A 22,003-nucleotide genomic window follows, 5' to 3' on the forward strand; every position below is an offset into this window, starting at 1 on the left:
CGAATTCAGAAACCTCACTCAAACTACACTCAAACTGAAGGGCCCCTCCTCTTCTTCGAGGAAGGCGCGAGGGCCGGCGCTGGCCAATCGCGAGGACGGATCCGCCGTCGCGATTGGCCAGCGCCGGCCCTCGCGCCTTCCTCGAAGACGTGGAGGGGCCCTTCAGTTTGATTATAGTTTAAGTGAGGTTTCTGAATTCGGCAGTGAAAGTCCCTTCAAGTTCTCCGGTGCCACGCGGGATAAATTAGTTTTACTCGTAAATGATGGCAAGAACGACGGATAAAGTACTATTGGTCACCTAAAATGTTAAAGTAAAGGAATAAATATATCAGCAATATTTAGTATTGTTACGTTTTTAATTTACAAGAGGACGTCCACAGCCAAATCAGACCAAATTAGAAGTGTGTCACGCGCCGTCTCCACGCGTTTCTTCTTTGTCCTCGGTGGGTTCAAGCACGCGCCTCAGCAGCACCGCTACACTATTTCCCCTCTGAGTTTTTTTAGTGATGTTTCTTCGTAGGTTGGTTCATTCTGCTTAACAACCTCGCCACGTTCCATTAAAGATAGACAGTTCTCTTTGCAGGTGTCGTTGCCGATGCTCATCGCGACAGTTCCTCCGCAACACCAAAATCCAACACATTGACGCTTTTTGAAGTTGATGCCCGGACACTTGTCACTTGGCCGCCGCTGGCTCCTGTTTTCGTCACCCCTGGTGACATGTCTAATTAGAACTCTGAGGCCGGCACATATCATATCGGTGAAAAGCATCACTGCACATTTGCGCATTTTGAAAAGCAACACCGAAAATGAAATGTACCGCTAAGGCCAAAGTCCAGAAGATAGAACGTTATGCTCACGACCTCATCCGCCGAATGTCCAGAACGACAGTCAGAAAAACATTCAAGTCCGGCCCGCACCTACGCGCCTCGATGCCTTAAAGCTTACTGATGCAAATGATCTTCATTGCACGGCCACAGAATAGTCGTGGGAAACATGGCGAAGTGGTAACTTGTTCGTGGCGGTTCCGGCATGATGACTTGCGGCGTCAGGAAATCCAGCCGCCATCCATTGGTTCCATGAGACGCCAACGCTGACCACATTGCAGAGGATGTTCTTCCCGAGAGGAGGCTTTCTTGGTAACTTGAGGCGCCATGCCAGAAATCTCACTTCTGGCACCAAATGTTACGTTTTTAACTTACAAGAGGACGTCCATAATCCAAATAGATCAAATTAGAAGTGTGTCACGCGCCGTCTCCACGCGTTTCTTCTTTGTCCTCGGTGGGTTCTAGCACGCGCCTCAGCAGCACCGCTACGGTATTTTTATTAAAGATACGTCTCAAGACACCGGTATACCTGAATCGCCAATATTTGCGCCTAGGGTGCCTCAATGTCCTTCTGTTTAGGGTGATGCCACCCTTTGTAGTACCACATGCCGACAGCACGCGCTCACGGGAAAAATACAAAGAAATCGGCGAAAACAAAATGTCGCCATAGCACAGTCAGCGCCACAAGCGCGTGCAGGGACACGCTCTTTCACGCGCTTCGGAACAAAAAATAAAAATAAACGTGTGTGACAAAATGGCGAGATGCCACCACCCTAAGCAGAGCGCACATGAAGGCACCCTATTTGCGCCTATTAGATGATTCTAATCAATCATCACGAGCAAAAAAAAAAAAAAAAAAGATAAAGACGCAAATTCACTCCAAACTGAGTGTGTTCTTCGGGAAGAAGCATCGTGGCACGCCACACAAATGACACTAAAGCGAAGTGCACTCCGTTGAAGCGCACTTTCTATTTAGTATTTAGTTGCACTAGAACTCGTTTGAATTAGGGTGGTCGTCCCTGAGGGACCGTCGAGGGTGCGGTTTAGAAATATTTAGAAACTAAAACAATCAGGGTCCGTCGCCAGTGGGCGCAAGCTACCGCCCGTTATAAAGCGTACAGCCGTCCTCATCCATCGATCCATCCATCCTTCCCATGTGTACTTGATATTTCTTCGTTAATTTAGAGCCAAATGTTTATAACTGAATGAGGAAGAGATAGTATATAGAGATCATTCCCGAAATTTTGAAGTTTTTACACGTTCGCATATCATTACTGCCATGTTTGGGCGTCATCTTTCACGGGTATAATATAGGCGGTTGTTGGCTAAAGTATGTTTCACTGACAGCCTGAGAAACGCAGGTTCTCGCGTCGTGATCGTTCATCAACATTCTGATCTACGGAGCGCTAATAAGATGCCCAGGAAAGTCGTTTACTATAGGGACTCTGAAGGGGCAGCAACCGTGAGCACCGCCGCAATCCTATAACGCAGGGGTCACACACTGCTCATACATTATACAAAAGACAGTCTGCAAAGACGAGTCACCACAATAGGCGTGGTTCTACGACTGCCACGTACCAAGTTTCCTCCTCGAACTAATTCCCACAAAGCATTCGAAGCTTGCGGATCTCGCGGTGACGGGTTCAAATCTGTATGCAGTGGTGCTTGCGGCTCTATACCCTGTTTCACCTTATGATGTACCACATGAAAGGCTACAAGCGCGAGCTCCTTGCTTAGGGGCACATCTCGGCGGCACAAGCTCTCGTGACTTAAGAGCGGCTGCAAACGATATGAGCTCGCGCTTCTAGCCTTCGCTGCGGTACAACATAAGGAGAAACGCGGTATAGTGCACCGCAGTTTTAGGTACGTGGGAAAAAAAAAAAAAAAAACACAATGGTGATCTCTTGTTTGTGGTGTATACAGTGTCGCGGTGTGTATTAGCGGCGAGATGTTTCCGTGGCGCCCTCGTATGTTTATTTTTCGTGACGTCATTACCTTGCGAACAACAAGTTCGATGGTGTTTGTAATTAGCATGGCAGAAGCTTGAAATCATAGCGTTCTAGAAACAACACTGTCAACACCGTCAAAATTGAAGTCCCTCACGTTCCTCCTATTTCCGTCCATGAGAACTTCTTTGCTGACGTCATAGTCGGCATTCGGCCAATCGTGGAAGGCCGACCACCGCGACGCTTTCGATTGCACAGGGGGAACCTTTTCCTGGTTGTTCGGTAGCCTATTACGGTTTGTTGATGGTTAAAATCAGCAGGGCAGGCCCCTCCCACAAGGACTCTGCTCGCCATGATTGGTGGTTTTCCCCTCTCGCCTCGCCTCCAGCATTCGCTCTTCTAAAGTGAAAAGTGTGAAAAGTTTTGCGAGAGGAGCTTGTTGTGCTACTCTCAACCTGCAACAGAATATACACCATTCCAAAAAACGCTCCTAGGCCGCCGCCATGTTGCTGATGCTGATGCGGCTGGTGCGACTCTCGCGCCCTCTATCAGCTAGAAATTTTCTGTCACTCTCTGGGACTGTGAAGACCCGCTCAGCGCTGTTCTCTACCTACGTTTTTGCGGTTTTGCATTCGACGTTTTCTCGCCCTTCTTGAAAGTTTCCACTTAATTTTTTTATGCGTGCCGCGTACCCTTTTTGTGTTGTCTTCCATTGTGAAAAATAAGGCTGGTAAGTGTCTGCCATTCAAGCTTTTCTGCTCGACATTAACGGGAAACGAAGAAGGTGAAGGACGTTGAACGGCCCTCGACGCGATTTTGCGAACATTGTTCTCCCTCCTCCCAGAGATAATCCGCGTAGAATCCTCAGTCCTCTCCAAAAATAGTTGTCCGGGTTGGGGTGAGAAACAAATCAATCGCGTTTTTTTTTTGTTTTTTTTGTTTTTTGTTTGGTGCGGTTGTGAAAAAAAGGAAGCACTCCCCAAAACGTGCACCAAAACGAAGTCATCTCGGATTCCGCAGACTTGTACACGTTACTGAAAAAAAGTAACCGATTACAATTACAATTACTACAGTCAAAAAAGTAACCGATTACCGTTACTGATTACTGCCTCTCAGAAGTAATTGAACAATTACTGCAAAGTAATTGATTACTTTTCACGTTACTTTCACGTTACTTTTTATTGCGATGACAGAAATACACAAATACACAGTAAAATATTGCGTACACAATTTTGTTTGGTTATTGTTTCCTTTTTTGTTTTCAGACCCGGACCTTGTCGTGTAGCTGACGCGTCGACCTAAGGAACAAAGCCCACTAAAAGGTCAATAGCGAGTTCCCGCTTCCCGTCGACTTTATCAGCAATCTGCAACGAGATCCGGAACTCCCCAGCCAAGGCTGGTGGCGCGCTTGTAGAAGAGCGTGGCGTAAAAGAAAAAAGGATTTGCCGACTAATCCTAGTTTTATTTTTTTTAGATGTTAAAAAAATGTCAATCATTTTTGCTCCATGGCTGAGTGACTATGCTGATTTTTGTGAGAAAAAAAATTGTGGGATGAAAAATGTAATTGGTAATTCTGTAATTGATTTTGTAATTGATTACAGAAAAAAAGTAATTGAATTACTCCGAGCGTTACAGCTTGACAAATGTAATTGAAGCGTTACAAAATTACACTTAACTGTAATTGATTACAAGTAATCAATTACTTGTAACGCGTTACGTACAAGTCTGGGATTCCGTCCGATCGTCAAGATGTGACTGTCGTCGGCTGTGACTGTGTTATTTGAGATCTTTCTCAAATAAATTCTTTTCGGATAATGCTGCATCGTGTGGTACGTACGATATATTGTTCGAATATTAACACTTCCTCAATTGGATGTCCGTGTTCTCTCCATCGGTAAACACGTTATTTGTGAGCGTAAAAAATGCATGACTTTCGGCCCTCTTCTGTTGCAATTTATTTTTGACAGCAAAACACTTTGTCGTTTCATATGCGGCGAATCCCGCGGCGCCATCAAAACTTATCGTAAGAAAAAAATAACTAGACGCGCGCGTACCCATCAAAAATAGTTAACATTTTTTTTTTGTTTTTTATAAATGAGGTACAGTGCTTCTTCAATGTCCTCGGGAAAATACATGTACCATGAAACACTAAATATAGCGGGAAAAGGCGATAATTTAGCCGCCAGCAGCGTTTCAAATTGCGCCTACGCAGGCTGCGCCTATTGAAATCACAGTCCACTCGGTTAGGGTTAGGAGGGACGCCGGTGAGAGTCTAGCCTCAAACTTAGTGACTGGGCTCGAAAACGGTTTGTTGCCCCTGAGGTCGAGTGTTTTTTTGGAAAGGTGTATAGTCACTGAGAGCTTCAGGGCGTTGCGACTCCCAAGCACTTTACTATCGCTTCGGAGCCAGTGAAATTACAGCATTAGCCTACAAGAACGCCGGACGACGAATCATGAGGTATGAAGCGGGAAAGCAATGAGCTGTCTCTGCGTTTCTACAGATGCCAGCGACTCTATATACGACGTTACGACGCAAATCGCCTGGAAATTGATAGAGTCACTCCATCGGTTACAGCAGTGTGGATTTCGATTCCTCGGCCTTCCGTCCTGGCTAGTTATTGGCAGCCGCAGGCGATGGTCCTTGGCATTCCTTTCCCAGCAGCGAGCCTATCTTCTGTCCCACTAGAGCGACAGAGTCTTTCGCGATCTGACAGGCTTTGTATAATAAAGAAAGCTATGCTCAAACACGAGAATCATGCACGCGAGGGTATCTTTGGCAGGTTTGCAATCGCTCGTGCTTACTTCACGAGCACCGAACGACTTAACGCCTGCCAAAGGTGCCATCGCGAGCATGCTGCATGGGTTTGAGGCTTGTCGCTGTCTTTTGTTTCTGGCTGTCGCTCTAGTGGGACACGGGCATTAGAGTAAGGGTCATCGCAACAGACCAGGGTAGATCTTGTGAACCTTGTTAGTGCATCGATAGATTTGTAACATTTGTTGCGACTGTCATCATATTTTGAACGAGGTACGATGACTTCATTCGTCACTACCGTATTTCCTTGTTTCTTGCACGCAATTTAGTGGATTTAACGGAGCACAGTATACGCACCTTCTCGAGGGGACGAGCGAACCATTTCTCCCGAAATCCGGCATCCTGGTCTTCCTGGGTGCAGACGCGGAACTTCCAGACGCCGTCCAGGAGTTTCACCTCACGACTCTCGGACTCGCGAGGGTAGAGCTGTGACCCGGAACAGTCCAGAACGCTGCCACCGATGACAAACAGTGCTAGCAGAACACCGTGCTGTCCCTGCATCGCAGTTCCTCGCGTGTGACGGCCCCTGAGGCGACTGCAGGGAAATCAAGAAAGCAATGCACTGAGAAACTTAGGAGAAGGAGGAGGCGAGACCTCGCGGGGCGTCAGAACGCCGAGCTCTGGTTGGAAGGATTAGTGGGTAAACCTAAAGGTATAGCTGCCTTTGTTTCCACTGCGCTCGTCGAATGACTTAGAATGCGGAACACAGGCGTCCTGCGATTGGCCGTGGGTTTGGCAAAGTATTTGGTTTGGCTCTCACATTCAAACGCTTTCAACACACACGCGTGCGCGAAAGTAACATATTGTACGATAATAAGTGAGATCTCCACAGAAAAAAAAAAAAAAAATGCAAAAGAAGACGAAATGAATATAAACTAAACTTTCTTTCTCCCTTTCTCGAAGTTTCAGTGCGGTGTTTTCGTGGAAGCTGTACGTCTTAGTCTTACAGTAGCGTAAATCTACCCTGTCGATTACATAATAGACCGATCTCACTAAGCGTTGGGGCCACGTGTGAAACCGCCATAACTTTAGTTCACAGGAGGCAGGCGCCATTGTCCAAGACGGCTCCTGCCGCCTCGGGCTCTGCACGCGCAGTGCTCCGGCAAGGCTGTCGCACGTAACCAAACTGGCTGGTGAGATCGACCTATTGAAGTTGAAAAAGTACACGAAAATATTGTCTAGATATTGTTGAATCAGACTGCCTTGTCTGAAAGTATACCAAAGGGCCGTTTTATTCCCCGTGCGGCGAGGGTCTTCGAGAGGTATAAAGGGGACCTCTCTCGACTTTACTAAAAGTGATCCCCACATCTTAATCACCATGAAGGTGTGGCGAGAATTCTGGGTGACCAGATACTCGCTTCAACTAAGGCTTTAAGTCACACACACACACACACGCACACGCACACACGCGCGCGCGCACACACACACAGACACACACACACAAACACAGATTGACACAGTCAATATCTGAGGCGTGTTGATCATGTGTATCGTTAAGTTGGTCATACAAAAGCTGTCTGTTGGGCAGGTTCCAGTGCATACTTACCTTTTGGGCAGTGCGACTGATCGAGTAACTTACCGATTAATCAAATAATGATTTAATCGCGATTTTTTTAACCGGTTAATCGGTAAATTCTTGACGAACCAATTAAGAGGGGAAAGTAATAGTTACCCTTTCACTATGCAGCAAACTTTTTGGGTAAAATTTTAACCTAATGTAAACCTTAGGGGCGAGATTTGTAACTCCGGACATATGCAAGAGCTTTCACGTGTCCCGGCTATACTTCAATACCGCGCGCGAGTGTCCATTTGTAGCGCAGCAGAGACTCTTCTGAACCATCAAAGGATCGGTCGCTCTTGTCGGACAATTTCGACGAACTTCTTTGCTTCATGCAGCTGAAGTAAGAATCTGCGTTTGAGTGTCCCTGAACTGTTCTCAACTAGACATCGAGGTTGATTCATAACCGAGATTTTATAATGCGCCGCTTATTCTATATTCACAAAAGGCAAGAAAATAGAATAATTTTTACTTTTTGTAACTATTATCTGTAAAAAATGAACGAGACCGATCAATCTATTAATAATTCGATTAAAGGGTGGCGATTAATCGGGTCAAAAATTTAATCGAACGCGATTTTTCTGCATGCAAGATCGCCGTCCGGTGGCCGCACTCGCGGAGCGCGATCCAGCAATTGTCATAGAGATCCACTGATTTGCTGGATCGCGCATCCTTGGTTGGTCGCTGCAGTGCGAGTGCGGCCACCGGATTGCCATCTTACGTGCAGCGATTCGAGTTATTGCGAGCGCGGACGAGGCTGGCGGCAGCGTTCTGAAGACACGTTTTCTACTTGTTCGTCATCATTCGCAGAAGAGGTTTCTTAAACCCCTGTGAAAACTGTGAGGCTTGCCTTTGAGAATATGTGAAAATTTTTACGAAAGCGCAGCGCCGCAGGAAGAAAGCACAACTCGTGGAAAACAAGCTTCGCCGGTCTCGCGGCGTGATCAAAGCTTCCTTGGCACGCGGAATTGCTGCATCTCTGTGCCTTCGCACGCTTGGATACCGATCAAGAAGCGACACCGCGGAAAAGTTTTAAAGGTGCGTCGCGCGTAGATGCCTATGCATCAAATATCGGCCACGGAGCTCTGAACCGTCCAGCTGTACCGGCGAGTTGCTATCAATAAAGGGGTAAAAAAATCTGTGCAATTGCTCTTACGCACTATTAACCATGGCCATGTTCAGAATCTACTCTAATGTATTACAAAGCAGCACACACAGAGCAACGCTACGGAGCAAGAAAGGTTTTCGAAGGCAGAAGTACAAGACGCGCGAGATTGTGAGTCCGAGTTTTCTCGGAGTCACAGGATTTAGTTGCGGTTGCAGAAAAACAAGAAGCTCCAGCCGCATAGTTCGGGCAGTAAACACATTACTGGGGGACACTTAAGACTGCTTACGTGTAGGAACGCGAAAGCATTCCTACATGCAGCGGATTCCCACAAGCAGCCCCGCTGTCCTCCGCAGAGGCCGGCCGGGCGGCGCGACATGGCTGAAAGAAGAGCGTGATAAAGTAGTTCACAGGGAGAGGAAGCGAGACTTTCCCACTCCCTCTTCCCCCCCCCCCCCTCCCCCCCTTTTTCCGGCCACGCCTGACACGTGACCCGAAAAGAAAGAGAAAGCGGCGGCCGAGCCAAGCCGAGCGCGGCACCCTCTCCCTTTAGACGGCGCGCGGGCCGCAGCATGACTCCCATTTGAGTGAGTCTACAGGACTATCTCTTCCTTTCCAACCTCCTTCTCCCTCTCTCTCTCTCTCTCAGCGCCAGGAAAGGGCTTCTCTGGGGAGTCTTTTCAGACAGAGCAGCGGGTGGTGGCAGCTTACCGGGTGATTCGGCAGATGAGCCAACGTCTTCAGTGTGGCGTATTGGAAATAAACCGGGTGTTGTATGGTGCTCGCTCCGACCCTTTTGCATGGGGCATCCGAACCACAGGTAGCACGATAAGGGATAGGATTGGGTGTCATATCGTAGATATTTTGGGGACCTATGGAGCCCGGAGGGCACCGTTCTAGATGTACCTGTACCATATCTACCAGTACCAGAGACGGGGGAAGCTCCTGGGTGTGAGTACCGCAAGAGCAGCAGGGAGAGCAGGAGGAAGCCCCGTAGAAATAAGAGCAAAAATCGGCTAAATTTAGGGTTCATAAACATGCAGGGAGGTAGAAACAGAACAATGTGGGGCGAGATTGGTGAACAGTTAGAGGCTGAAAATTTTAGTGCAAAAACGCACCTTAGAAATGAGTAGGAAGCACCGTACATACCAGGCTATTCCTGAATGGGATGGAACCGCAGGAGGGGCGAACGCAAAGGCGGAGGTCTAAGCATGTTAATTAAAGGACAAGACTGGGAAAGAGAGAAGGAAAGCTGCAGAGAACAGGTATGGCTGAAAGGTAGGGTAACAGGTCTGAATACTCTTCTGGGGTTTGCATACCTGAATACCAGGAAATGACTCAAAGGAGGAAAATACAGAGCACTTTAAATGTATATCAAGGGGCATCAGAGAAACTGGTCTTAATCAGGGAATAATTATCATAGGAGACACGAATGCCCACTTTGAAGAGTTTGACGGATTCACGGATACAACCGGAACGTCGTTAGAAGGTTTCAGTGATGCCCTAAATAGTGCAGAAGTAAAATGCGACAGGAAAATAACGTGGGCACGAAACAACTCACACTCAACAATAGACTACTGCCTCATGTCCCACAAACTTTATGGTAGGTTAGGAAATATGGAAATAGGTGAGGAAGGTACAAAAAGTTTAGAGAGCGACCACAAAAAAATTAAGATTAAATTTGGCGCTTCCGAACCAGAACAGCATGCTCAGGAACGAGCAGGTAAGGTTATACTAAGTAAAGCTCAAACACAAAATGTATCTAAAAGTATTGAGACTGTAGTATCGAAACAACCAGCAAGAGAATGGACGTATGATGCTTTAATAGAAATCTGTAAAAGAGAATTAGGCATCGAATTAAACAAAGAGGAAAGCACAAAGGAAGAGAGAAATCAAAAAGCTGGTGGGATAAAGATGTCAAATAAGTCATACTGCGGCGCCAAGAGGCGTCTAGGGTGCATAAGTAGGCAAAGGAAATGGGAGCGTTGTCAGCTGAAGTATAATGAAAATAGAACTTCCAAGAGGCGAACGATGGAGGCATCAACTCTAATACAGGCCAAAATTGGAAGTGCAGGACTGCAGTGAATGATGGAAATGAATAAAAAAAGATAGGAATGCGGCGGGTTTTGGGAACACATTAAAGCGCAGGGGAGAAAGACAGAGCGTTTCCAAAACTTACTTTCCACTCAGGATGGGAGAAGAAGAGGGGGAAGAGGCGCGGGGATATATATGGCAGACAATCAAAGAAGCAGTCTCCCAGCTTGAGCAGAGGGGGAGAGTGGATAGCACTGACAGCAGCAATGTAGAGGAGGAGCAGAGTTACGTAACAATGGAGATGACCACAAAAGAATGGGACAAGGCAAAAAGTAAGGTTCCAGCAGGTACAGCGACAGGCCCAGATGACATTCCCATTGAACTCATGAAGACACTAGAAAAAACAAGTGAATTGAACTTACGGCATGTGATTAATCAAGTAATTATCGGAAAAGAGGTACCTTATGATTGGAAACTAAGTGAAATGAGACTAATATATAAAGGCAGAGGAAACAAAGACAATATTAAGTCATATCGCCCGATAACGGTAACTTCCGTTCTATACAGATTAGCTATGCAGACAGTAAAGCGGGGAATGGAGGAATGGACAGAAGATATGCAACTACTGGGCGAGCTCCAAAACAAATTCCTACGAGATAGAAGATTGGAAGATAACTTATTCGTCGCCACACAATGCATATAGAAATGGCAACGAAGAATCAAACTCCTTTATGGTGAGCTTTTCTCGACATCAAGGGAGCGTACAATAATGTGAGCAAGGAAAAACTCTGGGGTCAACTGAGGGAGTATATATAACTTGGATGGAAATTTGGTTAGGGCAACAAAAACCCGCAGAAATAGAAAGAGGGCTCAGGCAGGGCTGTCCACTGTCACCTCTGCTCTTCACGATATATCTCAGTGAAATGAAAAAAGAAAAGAAATGAGGGGACAGCAACTCAGGTTTTGATGTGAGTTTTATGGAAGGAGGGAGAAATGCGGTACAGTAACACCAGGACTGATGTATGCGGACGATATAGTACTCATGGCAGATAACCAGGATACATTACAGGAACTAGCTGGAACATGTGCAGAGAAAGGGAACCCCTTAAGCATGAGTTATAGTCGTCACAAGTCTGGAGTAATGATGTTCAATGACCAGAAGAGAAAACCCCTAGGATACAAAATATTGTAATAGACCATGTAGGAAAATACAAATATCAGGGAATCTGGTTCAATGAGGAAAGGAAATATCTAGAGGAACATAAGGAGAATATAATTAGTATATGAAAAAGAATTGAACCTATTATGAAGCTCAGGGCGCTATGGAATTATAATAGATATGAAGTGGTCAGGGGTATATGAACTATCTTTTGGCAATGGGGTGCTCTGCATGAAATCAGATCTGGACCAATCAGGATTAGACATTCGACAAAGAAGCGTAGGCAGATCGACACTGGGTGCACATAGAAAGGCATCAAATGATGGAGTACAGGGGAACATGGGCTGGTCGTCTTTTGAGAGCAGGGAGGCAATTAGTAAGTTGAAATTTCAACAAAGGTTGACCAAAATGGATGATACGCGGTGGGCAGGGAAGGTATTCAAGTATTTGTACATGAAAAGTTTAAACACAAAATGGACAAACCGAACCCGAACGCTTACATTTAAATATCTACACGCTGGTGATGGGGCTGAACAGACTACTTCAGTGAAAAAACGGGTGAAAGAGGCAGAGAGGAAAATGTGGGAGGGAAGAATGCAGGAGAAAACAGCTTTAACAGTGTACAGGTCACGAAAGCAAGATATAAGAAAGGAAAAACTGTTTGACAATTCACTGGGAAGTTCTTTGCTTTTCGAGGCGAGAACGGGAGTTTGGAGGACGAGGACGTATAGGGCTAAATTTCAGGAGACAGACACATTATGTGCCGCCTGACATAATAAGAGCGAGACACCAGAGCCCTTGGCTTTGAAGTGCACGGGGCTTCGCCCTGCACTCCCTGAAAAGGTAACAGATTTGGCCGGGGCTTTGGGTTTCGCTAATGACGATGGAAGGATGGATGAGAAAAGGGTAACAGTCACAAAAAGGCGATGAGAAGATTGGTAGAAATTATCAAAGGAACATTGAATGATGTATCTCTCCACACACACACGACCATGGCTACGCCCCCGACTGTGATAAGAATCAAGACTGCCACAACCTCCAGGAATACGACCCGGACGAAGAACGGGCCCAGATCAAGGACAAGTACCGAACTGCTCTATGGGAGAAACTTTTCCCGAACCTGGATCCCCTTTCCCGGGGTTCGGCAGACGGGCCAAGGTTCTTCTTGAGCGAACACCACTCTCATGCTCGCTCGCATCGCATCATAGAGAAAAGGGACCAAGTCTGGAACCTGCTCAAGATGTAACATGGGCAAAAAGGCCGACACTCACCACATTTTGAGGGAGTGCCCCAAATCAAGTGATGCCAGGACCAAGAACGGACCCCAAGATATCGACTCCCTGGAAGGGTCGACTCACCTACCTGGGTCCGAGAACGACCAAAGAAGAGCACTAACCAGCCTCCTCGATTTTATCTACGAGGCCAAGTTGATACTCCCTATCTTCATCTAGTCCCTCCCCTCTTCGTTCGTGCCAGCGTCCAGACCGCGTAGTCACCGACGCTCTCTCTCCCTCTTCTCTTTCCCTGTACTATGGTCAGTAAATGCTTCCTGAACTGAACGGCTGTCCCTATTCGCACTGCGAGTGCGGATAGTGGTTGATTCGAATCTGCACTCCGAGTGCGGATAGTGGTTCATTCTAATCCGCACTCCGAGCGCGGGTTCTGTTGGATTCTTATCTGCAATCAGAGCGCGGATTGTGTTGCATTCTTATCCGAACGCACTCCAAGTGCGTGCGGATGTGTTGCATTTTCTTTATCCGCGTGTGGCGCGATTTGGACGCGGGAAACTTTGAACGACAGTGACCTACGATGTTTTTCATGTTGGCATCATCGAGTATATAGAAATATTAGTGGTTGTGCGGTGTTTAATTGGGCGGAGGCCTGTAGTTTCGAAATTATTCGATTACTTTTTTTAAAATTAATTATTGTTATTTTTTTAAATGATTAGCATTGGGTGGTGCATTTGGGTGCAGCTTGAACAGTACTCTGGATTTGAGAGAAAAGGCATGGAAACAAGACGCGAACGGTCACTATTTTTCCTTCAGTTTCTTTTTGCTTGTTGTTTTTGAAATCTTATTATTGGCAGAGCAAGCAAAAAAGAAAGATGAAAGACGTTTACAAATTTCTGTAACGCGAAATTAGAGCGCAGCTCTTGAGGAGGTGGATGGGAGGGTACGGAGGGGGAAAGTATGCCAATCCTCCTCCTCCTCCGTACTCTCTTCTGCCATATCCTCCTCTGCTCCCCGTCCTTCTTTTCTCCACCTCCTCCTGCGTACCTTCCCCTCCTCCTCCTCCCTACCCTGCTCCTGCATACCCTACCATCCTCCTCCTCCATATCCTCACCTCCTCCCACAGTTTCCCTGCTAAATTTACTTGAAAAATTCAACGCCACATGACCTCAAAAGCAATTCAAATCCCCGCTAAATTTAGCGGGTAATGGAATTGCTGTTGAGGTCACGCGATGTCAATTTTCCCGCTAAAAATGTGTTCATACGTGACGTGACACCAAGTCATGTGACGTCATTTTCCCCGCTAAATTTAGCGGGGAAACTGAATTAGTGTTGAGGTCACGTGATGCCCCTTTTCCCGCTAAATTTAGCGGGGAATGAGTTGCTGTTGAGCGTAGTATTTTCTCGTCGCCAAAATGTAGTAAAATGATAGGCGGCCACCCGTGAAAATAAAAGGAGCGCAGGGCCAACGTGGGCCTGCGGAAAAGACGAGGGTCTTACATGAGGAGGTGGTGACCGGCGGGGCCCGGAGGGCGCGAGAAGGCCCCGGAAGGAAAGAGGCGTCCGACACGGATGGTTGCTGGCAAGGTACTCTTTATGTAACGGTCAAACAACATTTATTTATTTATTTATTTATTAAACCTCAAATGCCCCAAATAAGGGATATTACATGAGGTAGTACGAAACATAAAATTTCTTTGATGAATGCCATGAAATGGGCGGGGTTGGAGTGGAGCACGGCGTCGGTGGGCAGATCGTTCCAATCCTTTGCTGTCTGACAAAAAAAAAAAAAAAAAAGAAAAAAGAAAAAAAGAAAAAAGACGCGCATGCAGTGGGCATTGGGGGGGGGGGGGGGGGGGATAGACAGCTTTCTGACGACTGATGCAGCATGAAACGCGGTGAGCAGGTGCGATAACAGAGCTGCCAAGTGATGAGTGGTAAAACTTGTGAAAAGGGCAGAGCCTGGAAATTTTGTGCGCCGTGATTCGAGGTTAGGCTTGAGATTTAAGTGTGGTGACACTGCTATGATAAGAGGAGTTTGAGTAGATGAATCTTGCTGCGCGATTTTGCAAGGTTTCGATCGTTTTAGTAAGATTAGATTGATGTGGGTCCCAAACAGCAGATGCATATTCTAGTTTGGGTCGGACTAGTGAGAAGGAAAGATAGTAGCTTTACCGATGGAGGGGCTAAGCGTAGGTTGCGACGTAGAAAGCGAAGGACGCGATTCGCGTCATTAGCTATGTTCGTTATGTGAGATGACCAAGTTAAAGCGTTTGAAAAGGTAATGCCTAGGTATTTATATGAAGGTACAAGAGATATGAGTGAACCACAAAGGACGTAGTTCGGAGATGGGTAAAATTGCCTACGATGAAAAGAAACAAGGGATGTTTTGTTAGCATTTAAAGACGTAATTGCCATCTAGCACACCAGGCCTCCATATGGCGAAGATCAGACTGCAGGGCGTGAACGTCAGTGCTGTTATTTCTAGGACGATAAACAACGCAGTCGTCTGCGAATAAGCGTATGTTAGATTAGACATTAGTAGGTAGGTAATTTACGTAGATTAAGAAAAGTAGGGGACAGAGAAGAGTGCCCTGGGGCACTCCAGAAGCAACCGGGGATCGGGGCGAAGAGTGGTGTTTAGGATGAACGAATTGTTGTCGGTCGGACAAGAAGTTACGAATCCAGTTACAGACTTGAGGGTCGAGGTTTAAACGCGAAAGTTTTAAACAAGAGACGTTGGTGCGGAACTTTATCGAAAGCTTTTTGGAAATCTAGAAAGAGGGCATCCACAGGTATGTTATCATCAGCACTTGAACCTAGATCGTTAGTAAAAAGAGCAAGCTGGATTCTACAAGCAAATCCTTTTAGGAAACCACGTTGGCTCGGATGAAAAAAATTAACAGATACTAAGAAATTTATAACATGCGAGTAAATTATATGCTCCATTAATTTTGATGACACACTGCTGATGGAAATGGGACGATAACTGCTGCTTGAGGTTGGTGGACCTTTTTTTGATATGGGAACGCTTTTGCCCACCTTCCAGTCCAGTGGTACCACTCCAGATGAGAGAGATTGCTGAAAAATGTGTGACAAAAGGACGCTTGTAGCACTTTTTGTGTTTTTGAGTATATTTGAATTGATGTCATCAGCACCTGTGGATGCATGTTAGTTTCAAAGCTTCGATTGCTTTTAGGACTCCATTAGAATTAAAGACTATGTTGGGCATAGCCGGGTGATCAGAATAAGGAAATTCAGGGAGATCACCGGTTCTTGTGTAAAAACAGAACAGAAGGAGGAGTTCAGTGTTTGGGGAATGTCATCTTCGGGAATGGGCGAGTTGTTCTGATCACATAATGATATAGGCTTTGATTGACCGGGGTTGATCATTTTCCAAAATTGCTTGGGATTGCTATGCAACATCGCGGGCAAAGTAGAAGAAAAAAAACGTGCGTTTGGCTTGAGCAACAAGAGAGTCAAACATTTTTTCGGTAGCATTGTATTTATCCCATGCCCGAGTGCTGTTCGACAGTTTCGCTAATCTAAACTGTCGCTTTTTTTTTTTTTGCTGATACGTTTGAGCACGTTATTGAACCACGGAGTTGATGTTTGTTCAATAACAGTGATAGTGGGAATATACGTTGTGATTAGATTCTCTATTTTATTTAAAAAAAAATAACCAGTTTTTTTCCAACAGAACGCGTTTTGCAAAGTCAGTGAGAAAACAGCTGCAGAAAGTGTCTAGTTCTTCGTTCATGCTTTTGTAGTCACCTTTATCATACAGTGCTGAAAGTTTTCTTCACTATGGGGGTCAAGCACCACGGGGACGCTACCCTGAAAACGTGGGCGCCAAAGTGGTATGTGGTGCCACCTGGCTAGTGTAGATGGTTAAATGCGAAAAATTAAAATACAACATTAAGGTCACGTGACGTCAATTTTTCCGCTAAATGTAGCGGAGAAACTGAATTTGTTCATAGGTGACGTGGCACCAGGTCATGTGACGTCCTATTCCCCGCTAAATTTAGCGGGGAAACTGAATTAGTGTTAAGGTCACGTGATGCCAATTTTCCTGCTAAATCTAGCGGAGAAACTGAATTTGTTCACAGGTGACGTGGCACCGAGTCATGTGACGTCATTTTCCCCGCTAAATTTAGCGGGGAAACTGAATTGGTGTTGATGTCATTTGACGTCAATTTTCCCGCTAAATTTAGCGCGGTTACGTCGACGGCGACGCCGCGAAACCCGGAAATGGGCGCCTAAGAGCTGCGCTCTAAAAATAAAAGACTTTTACAAATCTGTTATGCGAAATTAGATCGCAACTCTTGAGGAGGGGGAGGGGAGGCTATGCCCCTCCTCCTCCTTTCTTTCCCCCGTTAAATTTCCCCGCTAAAATTTCATCTAAATTTAGCGGGGAAATTTAGTGTTTACTGGAGATGACTGATTTTCCTGCCCCCATTCCTATGCCATTGCACTCATCAACTATAAGCGAAAGACAATACAAGTCGAAAATCTTACACAAGCTCTTGTTTCCTTTCTTTTTCTTCCGACAATAAAAATGTTAAACCACAAAAAAAAAAAAAAAAAAAATCGCTAGGATTTTTTTTTTTTTGGGGGGGGGGGGGGGAGGGGGGGGGAGGGGGCTGATGTGTGTAAGATGTCCCTGACTAGGGGTGAGTAAGGGAGACCCCCCTCCCATACACATACACACTGGTAGCCTGTGTCCTCTTCTCCAAGATCCCCGAGTACTGTTTAATCTCAAGTGCGCCACCCAATGCTAATTAATTTCTTAAAAAAAAAAAAAAAAAAAAAAAACATTTTCTTGAAATTATGTTAATTTGGAAACACAGCTGACCGTTCAATTAAACACGGCTGAACTATTAATATTTCCAGACTCGGCGAGGCTGCAACAACACACGTGGAGTGCTGATAAGGAAAATCATACACACTTCGTACGCTTCGTACTAACGTCCAACACAATCCGCGCTCGGAGTGCGGACAGCCGAACACAACTGAACTGCGACTGAACCGCTGTTGCATGCCGCGATCCTGGCGGTTGGTCGTAAAACTGCTGTCGAAAAGCCATGGCCTCCGAGACACCGAAGCGAGCGCGCGAAGCATCTCGGAGGCCATGGAAAAGCAGAAGCGAACGCAAGCGTCGCCGTCGTCACTAGTCGTCACGGCGTCTCAATTTCTGGCTGCGGAAGCTTCCGAGGACTGCAGCAGAAGGCGGCCACCGCCAGGATCGCAACTTACGACAGCATGACACTTTTATGACATCATCAAGCGGAAATCTAGGGACCACTCCTTTGGACGTGGACGCTGGTGGACGCAGTAAACAGACGAGTCGTAGTTGGTCGTAGACGCGTTGCAGGTGGTAGGTACCAAAAGTTCCACCAAGAAGACCAAGAAATGTTTCTAGCATCGTAAGCAACACCGGTGGCCCTAGCGGTGATCTTCCGCAAAGTGACAGCTCGCTCCTACGGAGAATAGCGCACGGACCGCACGGACCACGGACGATGCGCGCACCGCTTCTTTTAGGTCACTGCCCGAGGAGGAGTCGTGACCGCGGGTTCCAGAGACCGGCGCAAACTCGTCGCACTTCAGGCCGCCCATAATTCGCATCTCGGTGAGTTGGATGCTGGATCCGCTAGATCGGTGCCGGCGAGCATTTTGTCGACCTACCACGGGGAGCTCCACTAACATCCGGCCCGACTCTATCATATCCCGGTTTTCCCTTGCCCGAGAGAGGAGGCAGTGCGGTCTTGTCAGTCAACATATGGTCGCTAGTTCCTGCGTCACCTGTTACGCTCTTTGTTGTTTTCCGGTTCTTTGGATCGCTCCGCATGCTATTCGATTCGCTGACTGCCGCCGAGGCCAGCTCTTTGCGTCGGATTGCCGCTGTACTATAATATTTCTTTTTAATCCGAAGGCCGACATTCGAAAGATCAAAGAGAGCAACCTTCCCAACATCCCGTCGTAAACATTGGGACTCTGTCATGACACATGTGAGGAAAGCGGCCTCGTCAAGGTATCCAAACGAGAACGTTGACTACGTCCTTCTGAGTTCACCTGGCTCGTAAGTAGAGCTAGCATAAGGTTAATGAATATCGTCTAGGCTTTCGGTGATGGTACGGGTCCGTGCGCCTTGCTTACTGACACATTACTGTGCTGTACCGGCATTTCTCTTTTTTTTTTTTGCTGCTTTTGTTGATATTGATTTTGTCATCGATACGCTGTGACTGAATACGTTGATTTCGACGTTACGTTTATTTTTCGGCCCACAAGCCCGAAAGATTATGCTTATCGAACGTTGTTGGTTAAATGTAAAGTAACAGATAAACAGCTTAGTGCAGCAGTGCGGCTTTGAGATTGTGTCGAAAAAAACCTAGGCAGAGACTGATTATTTTCATTGTTCAAACGAGAGAATCTGGAGTGGTAAGGCAAGGCTTTCGCCAACAATATCCCTGTGAAGTGTTTCAAACAAGTTCTGCGCTGAGCCGTGGTTGCAGTTGTCTGGGTTTAGCGAGAAGCATGCTTGCAGTCTTTGGGTGGTAAGATCTTTTTGTTGTGTTGCCTCTTGTCTTTGTCCATTAGTAGAGCTCTGTGCAGATAGGGATTTAGATATCCATGTCACGACCACATTGATAGACCACTTTTTATATTTAAATTAGCTACATTAACAGCATTTTGAGCGCACGTGTGCTTGGGCAAACTAGACCTTCCTAGCACCTGTAGCTCATGCTTTTTTCTGCTCACAAAATCATGTGAAAATATGAGATGAAAGTCTTTGAAAACATTTTAATACCCTACCAATGAAGGGCATCATGCCTCAGTGAAGGACAATTAATCTAGACCACCTGGGGGTCCTTTGGTGATCTTCACCGCAATGGGCCTTCATCTGATTGTGGGTATCTAGGCTGGGTTTTTAACCCACCAGCTGTGGATCCATAGGCTGGCACTCACCTCGAAAGCTCGTGGCAGTTGTGCCAAAACATTGAAGCCGAGCATAGTTATAGTCTGGGCTGCTGCAAGCATCATAAAATGAAACAAATGTCAGATGTGGAAGGCGCTAGGTACGGGGCGTTACATAGGTAGGAGCTATTTATAATATTTATAAATAGCAGAATAGGTTCTATGAGCGTTGTGGTGATGTTATTTATTTTCGTCACCTAAAGATTTTTCTTTGGTGCAGACGCTAACAGAAATGTCTGATTGAAATGTTCGACAAATGTCTTGGGATTGTTGTCAGTGGGGAATGGGACCATTGCAAGAATGCATTGAATAGTTTCCTGCACCGAAGGACCCAATCTGCCGAGTTTTACAGACTCGTGTAACTAACTTGGACAAAATCATTTCGCCAAAATGTTTTCATCTTTAGGCAAGCCAAGAAGGCATAGGATGCTTGATGATATCGAAGACTTAGCCATCAGGGTGATAGGCAATCCTGCACACCCAAGTCGTTGCCAACCCCCTGTAACACGCACGACTCTGGAAATGGCATCCAACTTGTGCCTTCGGAAGATTGTGTCTGATTCAGTATCTGTCATACAATTAAAGAGATTGTGAAATTTTTTGTCAGTTTAGCTAAATACTGCTTAGATGTAATCTTTGTTCCTTGTAGTGTGTTATGCAGTAATTATTAGCTCCACACATTAGCTGTTATAGAGAATGCAAAACAAAAGTTGTGCAGGATTAACGTCCTTAACCTGTGGTGGCTAGAACAAGTCGGATGTTCCTGTACGCCGTTTCATCCCAAGTCCGAGCACTGCCAATGCTAGGAGCCAATCGGGCTCCTCGGAAAGTGCTACATCACACTATTTTTTGTGTCTTTATGCGTGTGATTCTGCCAACTGATCCAATCAAGCATGAAGAATGCATTGCGACATCACATTATTAGCCTGTACATTTGTGTTTGTATTGCAACTAGCTTTCAGCTGCGATCGAAAATGGAGTATAGGATGGCTGCAAAGCTCAGGGCACTGGCTGTGGTTAAAGTTGAGCAATTTTTGTAACCCCACCAACCGCTTACGAACTTGAAACCCAGTATTAGGCGACAAATTGGTTGTTAGTGAGAACAAGCCAACGTGTGATACACACCCACATCCAGTTCATAAGTTACATTCGTTCCGACTGCATTTAGCACCATTTGGAACTGGGCGGGCCATGATAAACTCCGTTAGCTTTTCCGAAAAAGGAGTAAAAGAGTCAATCTTATTTTTGAAATTTTGTAGCGAAAATCATGTTTCTGGCTTTTTTGATCATCTGCTACTTCTCTTATGTTCCACTTTATCATATGCAGTTTGTAAAATTTGAACCAAACATAATTTAATTGGTTCCTTTAATTTTTACTCACATCCATCGGTCTCGGTACAGACACCCAAATGTATCTGTGATAGTTGTGAGTATGCAGCGCTCTGTTCTTGAACCATGAACCTTAATTTGGTGTCCATAATTCACTAGCATATTCAGTCTGTTTAAAAGAAGGAAGGACTCGGTTGTTTTCGTCCTACATCTCTCTAATTATTTATCATAGTTCATCAACATGTATGTGCAGTGCTTCGCACAGTCAGCGGTCGTCATATTCTGAAAGTGCTTTCTACCTTGTGTGCATGATCACTGATGTACGTCTTTTATAGAGACATGCACACCAGTTCAGGCCATTGGTGCTTGCACTGTTCTTTTAATTTGATTATATAAGCTGATGTAGGGAAATTCTCCCACATTTTTGTTCCCAACACCAGTATTCTGCATGTTTGCTTTGTGAAACATACTGCTGAAATCACATGTACCCTATGTGACTTTTTGATCAAGTGTAGTTAAGGCCATTGAGTCCAGAAAAATGACAAGGCTGATGACACTCTTTGCATGGCAGTCTTTTGATGTAAACTGCCAACTAATATTGGTTAGAAGTGCAGAGAAGGAACATCTGAGTTTGTGTATCGCTTAGTTGTAATGACAACCATGCAGGGTGCCTTTTTAGGGGTGAAGCTTCTTAGGGTCTAGCCTTGTCCGGCGTACGTGCTCACATCAATTGCCATCCCATCTGTCTTAAAAAAAAATGTTTGTGAAGTCGACAGGATTCGAACCTGTGCGGGGAGATTCCAATGGATTTCTAGTCCATCGCCTTAACCACTTGGCCACAACTGCGGGACGAGTAGGGGGCTCTGAGATGTGGTAGTAACTCGAGAGCTGGGGATGTCATGGATGAAACGTTGCATGTAGCCGCTCAATGTGTATACAGGAGAGGGCGCTGCGGTCAAATGCGTATATAATCACGTTAAACTTTGCATGCATTGGCTCAACATTTATAGATGAGAAGGCGCTGCGTTCAAA

The 22,003-nt window shown here is 45.8% G+C and overlaps 2 protein-coding genes and 1 pseudogene across 5 annotated transcripts in view; 1 reads left to right on the forward strand and 2 right to left on the reverse strand.

The window, feature by feature from the left end:
* Window positions 1–6,747, reverse strand: part of LOC8042692 (beta-glucuronidase) — an 80,572-nt gene extending 73,825 nt beyond the window's left edge. The window contains exon 1 of one of the 2 annotated variants that reach the window (XM_029984713.4): window positions 5,880–6,114. In XM_029984713.4, the coding sequence (XP_029840573.2) occupies window positions 5,880–6,083 (204 nt within the window). In that variant the 5' untranslated portion in view covers window positions 6,084–6,114. Of the gene's footprint in view, window positions 1–5,879 lie in introns of both variants that reach the window. The other variant, XM_029984714.4, reaches the window with a different exon arrangement.
* An 8,719-nt stretch (window positions 6,748–15,466) lies between these two features.
* On the reverse strand, window positions 15,467–16,060 carry LOC120849998 (annotated as a pseudogene).
* A 2,154-nt stretch (window positions 16,061–18,214) lies between these two features.
* LOC8050666 overlaps window positions 18,215–22,003 on the forward strand; it is a 41,692-nt gene continuing 37,903 nt past the window's right edge. Inside the window, exon 1 of one of the 3 annotated variants that reach the window (XM_040222333.3) lies at window positions 18,215–18,296. Coding sequence is in view for 2 of the 3 variants with exons in the window: in XM_040222331.3 (XP_040078265.1) it covers window positions 18,667–18,746 (80 nt within the window). In the remaining variant the exon portion in view is untranslated. Of the gene's footprint in view, window positions 18,297–18,413; window positions 18,747–19,102; window positions 19,222–22,003 lie in introns of those variants that run through there. The other 2 variants (XM_040222331.3, XM_040222332.3) reach the window with 2 other exon arrangements.

Source organism: Ixodes scapularis, unplaced genomic scaffold, assembly GCF_016920785.2.
Source record: "Ixodes scapularis isolate PalLabHiFi unplaced genomic scaffold, ASM1692078v2 PGA_scaffold5__190_contigs__length_132052651, whole genome shotgun sequence".
Classification (NCBI taxonomy): domain Eukaryota; kingdom Metazoa; phylum Arthropoda; class Arachnida; order Ixodida; family Ixodidae; genus Ixodes; species Ixodes scapularis.